The 11,654-nt window shown below is 33.3% G+C and overlaps 1 protein-coding gene across 1 annotated transcript; it reads right to left on the bottom strand.

Moving 5' to 3' along the window:
• Nucleotides 1–1,895: 1,895 nt before the first annotated feature.
• On the bottom strand, nucleotides 1,896–7,237 carry LOC127835751 (metalloreductase STEAP4-like). Its single transcript, XM_052362189.1, has 2 exons — nucleotides 7,137–7,237; nucleotides 1,896–3,427 (listed from the first exon to the last, which is right to left on the bottom strand). Exons 1-2 carry the CDS (start codon nucleotides 7,168–7,170, stop codon nucleotides 1,896–1,898), a joined length of 1,566 nt encoding a protein of 521 aa, XP_052218149.1. The 5' UTR covers nucleotides 7,171–7,237.
• Between the last annotated feature and the right edge of the window lie 4,417 nt (nucleotides 7,238–11,654).

Genomic DNA, 11,654 nt, shown 5'->3' with positions numbered 1-11,654 from the left:
TAACCGCCTTTGTTTTGGTCTCTTGCGTTCGGCAATTTGCATTTGACTTGCAAAAGATTTTCGTACAGTATTTTGGAGACATTTATTTAAAAATAAATAATTACTTTCGCAAATTCGTCGCAAAGGGGACCCTCGTGATCTAAACCCATGATTTACATTCTCAACCTAATTTGCGTACTATTTCTTAAATTTGGAAAAGAACGTTTGCATTATAAAGGCTAATAAAAATGCAATTTTCCACACACGCACACACACATTTATCTTTTTCGCATTGTTAAGTGGTTCTGGCTGAATATAAATATGACTTTTCTGTTTTAACCGTCCGGTTTTGCATAATGATGGTCAAACAATAACACTACACGAGGTTTGGAATATAAGAAACTTGGCACGTTTTATTGGGGCTGCATTCCTAGCAAACGAACACATGATGTAGTGAACTTTTTTATATGAATGTACGACAATCAGCTCGCGTGCTCTGTTTATTGGTACAAGTATGTATAAATGATCAACAGTTTGTACAGGTATTCAATATGTTTACCCTTCGTTCAAGAAGAATTGTCAAAGAATAAAGCAAATAAAGTGTACGCAAATAAGACAGGCGTACTACATGCGATTATTTTAATTTGTTTAAAAAGGTTGTTCTATATAATTATTCTTTTAAAATAATACATCATTAATTGCTTACATTTTTTTCGAAAGAATATCTTATTAAAACAATACAAATGTAAATTTCACACTGACTATCACACAGTGGTCCAAATATTTTTTAGTTGACATATATACATATATAACTAAAGCACCGTTTGGTTTCCGTCTTTTAATTATTAAGGGGTGTTGCTGCATTTTTGCTGATTTTTTTTCCACCAAATAGATTTTGTTCAAAATTTATATTCAAGTACTATATACAAAAACTATATGAACAATGAAATAAAAATATACGGTCACCGGCCTTGTTTTGATTTTATTCACCATTTTATAACATGTACTTTTTCATTTAAACTGGAAAATCTCTAATTGCCTCAAACCAATTAATAACCTATGAAAAAGACAACATATAGATATTATATAAGCTGAGATACATAAAATACCATTTAATTAAACAACACAATGCCAAAAAAAATGGAGAACACAAGTAAAATATATAAAAAAAATTATGTCACCCCAAAAAAACATCAATTTTATACTCTTTTTAACACCAAAATGTATTTTAAAAAATTCTGTCTGATAGAATTCTGCAAAACTGCTCAAATATGTTCATCTTGGTGTTGTCATCATAAAACACAAATAAAAAAGGGGGTCACCGCTTTTTTAACCGAGATTTTTTGTTTTAACTATCCCTACCGTCTACGTCAAATTTTATTTAAATACATCAATTAGGCAAAACCCAAGTACCGGTACATAGATTGTAAGAAATGTGCTTAAACATTAGAAATTGTTTACAATCAAAACTGGGATCACAACAGCTTTCCAAAAAACAATATTTAATCACAAACATAATACCACACAGTATCAAACTCGACATTAATCATTAATAACTTACATGTACTAGTTCACAGATTTCGGCTTGTTTTGAAGTTTGTGATCAAATGCTTTAAAATGATAAATTTAAACGACATGACTAAAAAGCTCCAGTATAAAACAAGAATGAAATTAAAGAAATAAACAAAAAGTTAAAAAAAGTTGAACCCACCTGGGATCGCACCACTGACAATTGAATTATGAACCAACTCGGTCATTTCTGATGAAACTGATAACAAAAATATTGTGTTGTGATAATAGCATCATCGGTGTTGCTATAAATATATTCTCGGTTAAATAAACTGCCGCAACACCCCTTAAAATGGGTATTCGATTTTATTAGTGTTGTCCCTTTTCTAGAACATTCCAATTTAAACCTAAGGAACGTTCAATACAAGGTCATCACTAGCACAGCCACAATCCGAGACCCCAATGTTCATCATCGGTATCCTGTCATCAGGGCATGCGCACGCATCCTGGCACGACATCTGCTTGTCCGCGTTCATGTCTATAGCAACATAACCCTCGTGCTTTACGGGCCGAACGCAGTCTGCTTTGCATTTGTCCTCGTGTCTCTCCCAACCTTTGCTTAACTTCATCACGTACCGGTCAACACACGGAAGAGAAAATAAAGGTTTCAGTAATAATGTTATCCACGGTAAAATTGAACACAGGAATGTGATAGATTTGTAAATGAGATGCGGCTTCAACAGCCATCCGGGTAGCCCCATGACAAGAACGTGTCCGACAGAAAGCAATAAAGCAGCGTGCCCCATCTTAGACTGTACGAACCGCCACTCTCGCCAGTTTAACGTGTCCGTGACGGACGGAAACGTAGTGGCGCAGATAAAACAAATTACCACGTAGGCTATGGTGCCAACCAAGCAAGCCGCCTCCCCTTTCCAGTTCATCCACGTGCCCTGTTTGAACTGAAATGGCGCAGTGAGATTCGCGGGAACGGTGATTTCAGTGCTGTGGTACCAGGAGCTCAAGTACGTTGGGGACATGATGAGCACTGACATGATCACATGTATTGATATGAGCGCGAAGGATATGAGACCTAGTTGCTTCCTTTCCTTCAGCCATTTGTCCAGCCACCGCGAGAAACGTATATGTTTCGTACCGTAGTAAATTTGAAAAACGGTCGCAAAACTGCTGGCCAAGTATGTTACTGACAAAGTAGTTATGCCTGTCATGCAAATAGCTTTGTTGAGCACTTTGACGAACAGTTGCTCCCATTTGTACACGGAGTCCGCAATATAGTAGATATATATGAGATAAAGTAACCAAACGTTGAACACACCAACTGCAAAGCCTAGAGGGCCTCTCCACTCCGGAAAAAGTCTCAGTGGATGTTTCTCGATTCTTCGAGCAGCAAACAGCCCTCCAAAGTCCACTGGTCGAAAGTTCATGTCCTTTGCAATATTGGCAACCACATCTCGCGCCTGCTCGCTGTTGCTAGAAATAAAGACCTGTTTACTGCTCGAGTTGTAGTCGTTCTCCATCGCGTAGGCGGAAATGACGTTGAACGCCTTGACAACCTTGCAGCTGGGAACCATTTTCTGGACGAGCTCCGCGTTCGACGTCACGCTGCTGGGCCTGTCTCTATTGGAGACGTCAATTAGAATCTTTCCTTCGAGTTTCACGACGTGTTCTGTCAGAAGCTCCTTGACATTATCGAAATGGACTGCCAGGAAAATGATCGATGCGCTTTTGATGCACTCTTCGACGGATAGAAGTTGAACATTGCACAAACATTGGTCAATAGCGGACATCGCTTTCTTTTCCGGTTTCCTGCTTCCCAATATGACGTCATATCCGGAAAATAAGAGTCGTTTTGCTAGCGCCCTAGAGAAGTCCCCGGTTCCCAGTATACCAACGCGACGTCTTTGTTCCTTTCTCGACATCTCTGAAATTATTAATGAAAAGTATGGAATAATGATATATATTACACATTTACGATAAAATATTAGTAATAAATGTAGCATACCAATCCGTTCACACCTGCTTCGTCTGATTGCCTCAAACACAAACTATCTTGTTGAGATACCTTATTTTGGCTGTATACTTCGTAAGTCATATTTGATAAGAGGCCAAACAAACGACGTGTCACTTTCTGTTATATATTGATCAGGGGCTACTATTGAGACCACGAATGGTACTGCCCAGGCTGGTCTGGAGCTAATATCGTCGCATATGGCTTAAGACCCATTTTTGCATCACGCGACACACATAATTATTTCTTCATATGGATGAATTAATCATGCGGATAATTACATACCTCATTAGCTTTTTTTTCATAAATATGTTTAGTTCAAGAATATATGCCGATAACAATATTTAAATATATATTTAAACTATATTTTTACTTCTTATGTGAACAAGTGTTTTATTTCTAATTCCTAGCAGTTAGTCGCACACATTTCATGGTATTTGTTAGGATGCATTCCATTAAACATGAAACATGTCTTATTTCTAGTGGAAGTGCAGGCCCGTATGCAGGGTTTTGAAAAGGGGGTGCGAATTTTTCCTAGAAAATTTTGAAAATGAAACGTAAAATCCTGCATTTTGGTGACTTTTTATCTGTATTTAGAGACTGAAGTTATAGAGCATTTTATATTAAATTTCACTTTAATTGACCACACTCAGTGACTGATGGACATGAATATGATATAACATACATGAATTTCCCACTACCGGTTATCAAAAACCATATTTTTCGATCAGTCACGGAAATACACTATTGTATACGGTGTTTAACCCGACATTAGTATGACACTTTGTTTACATATGCAACAACACATTTATAGAATGTAAAATCAACAATAAGAACAGTATAAAGAATCATTATTTATCGGAATCTTGAAATCAAGCAAATTAAAAGGAAATATTTGACTTTTTGCAAAACAATTGTTTTTCTGCTGCTTTGGATAGTATCAGAGGCCTAGCATTGCTCTTAACGTGCTTATAGTGCATTGTTCAACAAAAACTGAGTGTTCTTTGATCTGCATCAATACTAAACAGAAATCAAAATGGTATAACTGGTTACTTTTATTTTTTTATTTTTAACCAATAAGTTATCTATTTCTAAACGAATTTCAGAAACATATAATAAATAAGGCTTCATAAAGACCCTATAACCACAAACTGCTGGCCCTATGGCCTCAAAGTCCTTAACAAAAAGATGAACGTATTTGCTCAAGATCCGTCACAGTTAAGGGGAGATTAAACGTTAACGTCCACCTTGTCATATGTTATAACGTTTTAAATTCATGTTATCAACTGTTTAAGATAGGACATATTTCCTAGTTTCAAGTTTGACATACATAAAACATTGTGCAAAGTTGTGAATGTGGAGCTATCTTGGCAATGACTTCATCGAGAAATTAATTATATGGTGACCAGGCGGTAGCCTATTTTTTTCAACATTATTGTAACGCTTAAATACGAAGACTCACTGGATTCCGAGGAAAAGATATATAACCGTTTTTGCATCGAATAAAGTTGGCTGCAACTTATAGTACAATTTTTTGTTACTCGTCAAAATACTGGGTGCGAACGCATCCAACGCAACCCCCCCCCCCCCCCCCCCCGGCTACGGGTATGAAGTAAATGTCCCCATTGAAGAGTCGTATCGCATGAAATCTAGGTATAACGACTCAAAACATGTTGAAGCTACGTCTAAAAAATGAAAACAATACATTTATAAGCGAAAACCATTTTTTCTATTATAGCATTACATCGACCATTTTGTAATTGTCATGACGTCATATTTATGACACCAAATATCATGCAAATAAACACCATTGCATCGTCCGACAGCAAGAACAATACCTCTTGCTTTTTATTTGTTATTTTTCTGTTTTGTTTGAACATTTATGATAATAGGGTATGCAGTATAATTCACTAAAAACTCTCTAAGTATCCTTTTATCTTCGAACCATCAGTAATATTACGTATTTTATTAACTATACGATATAACTTTATTACGATATAAACGAATAACTTTGAAGTATGTTTTATCTTATGGCTTAAAGATCCGCGTTTTATATGGTTTCTGTAACAGAATATTGAAAAAAAGGATTGAACGTTTACATAAATATTTTCAGAATACAACTGCAATCAAAGGTCTGAAATGGTAATGTTTTGTAAGTCAAAGTCGTAAGAAATGCACAGTTTGAATTTTGCTTTGGGTGTTTTTTTCTTTAAGCAAATATGTTTTACCAACGGGAAACGAAATTATCACCTAAAATATGACATTTTGTTTGATGTATGAATTGTTGTCGATAAGAACTATGCGATAATTCTTTGCATAAGGCCCCAAGCAGTCACCTTAAAATGGAGCCTTCTCGACAAAGTTTTAATTCGATGTATCGATTTATTATGTATGCACTTAACAAAAGGCCAAGGCTTTGAATATGCGTCTGACCAGTGATAAAAATCGCGAAAAGTATCAGGCAGGTCGATAAGCAGGCATTTATCCAAGAGAAACCACAAAAAAGCATAGATGTTTCATTTAATTATCGTATTCACTTATTGTTGCTATGAACATGAAATATTACTAACAGTTATGTAAAAGATTTCAGACAGAATACTATCAGTTATATTAGTAGATAAGTGGTGTAATTTTGGCCAATGAGTCTGTTTGTATAGCTTCAATGTATCTTACTGAAAGTACGTGTAAGGAAATTAGGCTTAGAATATTTTAATCGATTGAGAAACTGTAACCGAGACGGAAAACTTACAATAAAAGCAGTTTTGTTGAACCCAGTCATATTTAAAACAGATTATAAAACGCTACAAGTGAAATTCCTATATAGGTAATCAATTTTCAGGCAAATGATAATTAAACAAAATATCAAATGATCAAAGCCCACACGATTATCTTCATCATTACATAACACGTTTAATGTTTAAAATACTAGTGTTTTATAATAATTTATAATGAGAATAATTGTTAAAAACGTATAATTCAAATACGTGTTCTAATCTATTATAATTATATTTTTTTAATTATCATCATTATTATTATTATTATTATTATTATTATTATTATTATTATGATAATGATGATGATGATAATGATGATGATGATAATGATAATCATGGTGGTGGTGATGATGATGATGATGATGATGATGATGATGATGATGATGATGATGATGATGATGATGATGATGATGATGATGATGATGATGATGATGATGATGATGATGATGATGATGATGATGATGATGATGATGATGATGATGATGATGATGATGATGATGATGATGATGATGATGATGATGATGATATGATGATGATGATGATGATGATGATGATGATGATGATGATGATGATGATGATGATGATGATGATGATGATGATGATGACGATGATGACGATGACAACGACGATGACGATGATGACGATGATTATGATGATGATGATGTTAATGATTATTATTATTATTAATATTATTATTATTGTTTATTATTATTGTTTTTTAAATATTATGTTTTAATTTATTAATAAATTATAATACTTTCATAATTTAATGTATGTAATATAAATATATAAATATATAATGTGTATCACTATTTACACGTATTATTTGAATAAGTAATCTAACATACCGCTAGAATCCATGTTTTCCAACTGTTCGAGCATTATTCGTATTACCGGCAATCCCACACACAGCTATTTATCTAGTGTTATATTAAGTATTTAATCTAAACTTTGAGGTCTTCTGTTTTTGACTTGTTGAGTATGGACTTATATACCCGCAATCAGACCACGATTTTATGGCAGAATGATTACCGGATGTTTAATGGTGTATTACCTAAAGTAACCATCGTCTTCATTGATACTAGTTGTTGAACCAATTTAATCTTTATTTCGTACGTTTTGCCTTTAAAAAAAATCTCCGTTAAAAATGTAAATCAATTAAGTTTACATGTGCTAGAAACAACACGTTTAACATCTCTGTTTCCGTTTATTTATTTAAATATTTACGCAATATGTTCCAATGTGGGCGTAGATGAAAAATCATTAGCATTGCCTAAGACTCGGCGAATTACGCAAAAGACATCGCGTTCAAACACATTATCCAAATACCACTTGCATTTAAGAAATCAAATATGCTAAACAAGACGTTGTTGTGGCAAATGAGTATCAGACTTATAATATGACACGCTTTGTAAAAATCTCACATTTAAGCGACTTGTTCACATATTTTCGTATTTAAAAAATAAAAGCCATTTATTGTGTTTACTAACAAATGTATCATGTTTTGAAAAGTTTAAACTAACTTTTATAGCATGAAAAAAGATGACTTAAAATTCCTACCCGAGACCGCTGGACACAAAATCTAAGGTTTTACTACTGCGTCACACTGACTTTAATTTTGAGGAAAAGCGTTATAAACGCTTTATTATTCAACCAAATATTAAAAAAAAATCGTAGTGAGGAGTGTCGTTTCGATTGTTAAAACGCAATGTTTGCATTACTTTTTGCATCTAAGGCAGTGGTTTTTAATCGACATTTTATCAAACTGTGAATAGGCCCCTTTAATATCAAATGGCCTTCGAACAACATATTGTACATTGTATCGAAAAATATAATACATCAAGATCATAAACTTATTTAATAGTATAGATATGAAAACATGACACTATCGTATACGTGTATATCTTACCTCATACAATAATGAACTTATCCGATTGGCTTAGAGCGGTCACGTGCCCATGGAGTATTTTCCATTAACCCCGAGTAATTTCGATACTACCCGAGTAGTCGGTTGAGATTTAATCGTTACACCGGCAGTAACTGACGGTGTACATGGTATACACCCTCAGTAATTTTATACAATACGAGAGCGAAGTGTACAACCCATACACAGTCAGTTACTAACGGTGTAATTAATAATATATAACATTATAATCGCAACATATTGCGTCAGAAAAAACAAGCTTAAATGAATAACCCGAAGTGAATGGAGTTCATCAATTTTTATTCAAACATATTCAACAAAAACTGTATTCGATAGTCTGCAATGATTCAGTAATGCTTTCAGACACAATGCTGTCATTGCTTAAATTACAAGTACAATAATAAATATCATTCTCCAGACATAAAGCTTTTCATTATTATGATTGATTTAACGATAGTGATTATGTTGTTCACTTGTAAAACTGCAAACTATTATAGTGCGTTATTATTGTAATGAGCATAAGCCATGGGTAATAATGTAGGCTAGCTTTGTACATTTGTTATACAGTCATCCATGTAATTAGGTTAGATCCGTTTTGACATATAATATATATTTTTAGATTTATCCCTAAAAATAGTTTTAGTACGGGATACAAATTATGTTTGCAATTGGTCGATTCGTATAACCAATTATATTTTAGAAACTATAATATTTGACGTTCGTATTTCAGGCAGTAGTTGTAAAAATGATTGTAATGTTATCACGTTATATTTTGCCTAAAATAAGATTTTTTATCATTTTTATCATAAATGACGTTAATGTTGTTGTTGTTGTTGATGATTCGACGTAAATCATCATATGCAAATTAGATACAACTTTGAAAATATTCGTATGATATAAATTTCGTTGAACTATACTTACAATCAAGTTTCTCGAGATAGTGACCATTCATTTTATTATTTTTAGTTTTGGCAGGTTAAACTCGAGATAGTGACCATTAATTGTTTAATTGTTAGTTGTGATAGGTTAAGACTCGAGATAGTGACCATTCTTTTTATAATTGTTAGTTTTGACAGGTAGTTTCTCGAGATAGTGACCATTCATTTTATTATTGTTAGTTTTGACAGGTTAAGAAAATCTGGTTTAAATCTCATGTTTTCCCATCAATAATGCACATGGTTAACATAACTTGCTGTGCATGTTGTTTCGATTATTACATTTTAATCTGAATAAATCGTCCCCTTTGTGCAAAAAGGTACCATGTGACGTTGAAATTAGAAGGCGCATGGTACCTTTTTTACACCTATGGGAAGAAATTTAATATTCGACAACACAAATATAAATAACGCGAGAAAAAAAACAACTATGTTTACTTATATATCAAATCAAGAAGTATTTGAAGTACCGGTACATTACTGACTTTAGGAGGACGGTTACGGAAAGATATTTAGGGCACATTTTGCTAAGGCGCATATTTGCAGGATTTTACCCAAAAACGTTGTCGCCATTTTTAGCGACGTAGTAACCGTTTTATGCCAGAACATACCCCAATGTTATCTAAATAATTTAATTAACGGTATTACATAAATCTCATTTACTCTATTATAACATGTTGAAAAGTCATAATTATCAAACGTGCAAAAAGAAACTCCATAAGTCATCAGAAGCTTTATTTTATATCATAAATAACATTTGTTTACATGTCAGACAACACAAAATAACAACAATCATCAATCATCAATAATATATACATAGTTATTGGGATTCCGAGTATGAATCCATAGTGCATGTTTTCACAAGCACGATCAGGTACAGAAATCCCCGCTGTAAATATTGGTGTTAAGTTTTTGTCTGTACCTCTTCTTTCTAATATCAAAAAGCCACCCAGATGATTTTTTGACACTTGAAGAGCTTTACAGCGGGGATTTCTGTACCTGATCGTGCTTGTGAAAACATGCACTATGGATTCATATACGGAATCCCAATAATTATGTATATATTTTAGTTTTTCACTACCAAACATGGATAAAAACTATTTTTCATCAGTGAATAGATTGTATTTTGCGATATTCTATCTTAATATCCGCAGTATTTTGATAAATAATAAATATTATTGGGGATTTCGGGGGATTTCTGGGGATTTCGGTAATTACGGGATTTTCGGTATTTCGACACACCCGGAATTAATTGTGGCCACAAATAAATAAAAACGAGCATTTTGTATCAACAAAAATCTAAGTAATCATACCACATCTAGCGTTGAAATTTTGGCTATTGCTATAAGGAACACTAAGGTGTTAACTTTATTTGACGAAATACTTAACGAAATTTTCGTTGATTTTGAGCGTTATAGTGACTTTAACTATTGAAAATCTAAAGGCTCAAATCCAATTAACAAGTTCATATATAAACAGTTACATGTGTCGTTTGATTTTAGACTTTTAATATCTCAAAAATATTTAGTTTTCATCGTCTCTAATAAGAATTCTCATAAATGGCCTTTATGAAGGTTTGACCCAGTACTTATTAATTAATTTTTTTGAATATCACACTCGGCGACTGTCATCGTCTCTAAGACTAACAGGTCACACTATACTTAATATTTTCCTTTTATAATTCATGGTAAAAGCAACAACTTTAAGCGAAATGAATGTATAATTGTGCACATGGACCCCCATAACCATACACTTTTTTAAACGGCATTCTACACTGGTTCAATGTATGGAATAAAAAATATAAGTCATGTAAAACACAAGAAACAACTCAACACTAATCAAAATCGACTGTTTTGCAACTTTTGTTTTCCATTTATTAGTGGAATGTAATCCGTTTAACCCACTGTTATACTAGAGTCTTTAAATTTATCTTAGTTCATTGAATTAATATTGAAAACATATGTTTACCCAATCAATATCTCTAAAAGCTAAAACGAGAGCGCCGATATCGTTGAAAGTCTATTTGCAAGATACAGGGAAGTTTCTGCTGAAATAAATGTTAAAAGATTAGTTTTTGAATGAAAATGTTAAAGGCTATCAAAAAGAACAATACTATTGCCAAGCCATTAAAGTCCCCATCCTCGCATGAAGCAGTAATATAATTGTCTCCCTTTGTTTTCAAGGGGCGTTATTCTTTTAACTCTGCCTTGCAGATTGTAATTTTCTAAAAATAAAATTAATTGAATCCCAATATTTCGTGTCAATCGCTTTTGCCAAAAACATAATTGTTTCATGAGCGAAATTTGTTTTAGTTTGTAAGAACGTTTTTTTTTCATGTTATAAAGTCTTAGAAAAATTCACAAAAAAATGGTGTAAGCAATGTTCTTGGAAGATATGTTGGAAAGAGGTTTCTTAATGAAAAATTGTAAGAAAAACGAAATACTAAGTACTAAATTAAATATCTATATCGTCTGCCCAAAATCAGGGAAGGCTTGAAAAAGGACAAC

Source organism: Dreissena polymorpha, chromosome 6 (genome assembly GCF_020536995.1).
Source record: "Dreissena polymorpha isolate Duluth1 chromosome 6, UMN_Dpol_1.0, whole genome shotgun sequence".
Classification (NCBI taxonomy): Eukaryota; Metazoa; Mollusca; class Bivalvia; order Myida; family Dreissenidae; genus Dreissena; species Dreissena polymorpha.
This window is presented reverse-complemented; position numbering and strand designations above follow the sequence as displayed.

Bases quoted from the DNA above. Each gene is read 5' to 3' on its own strand.
- LOC127835751 (XM_052362189.1), bottom strand. From the start codon at position 7,170: ATGCTCGAACAGTTGGAAAACATGGATTCTAGCG. The intron at 3,428-7,136 runs GTATGTTAGATT...TAATAATTTCAG, and splicing joins GGAAAACATGGATTCTAGCG to AGATGTCGAGAAAGGAACAA.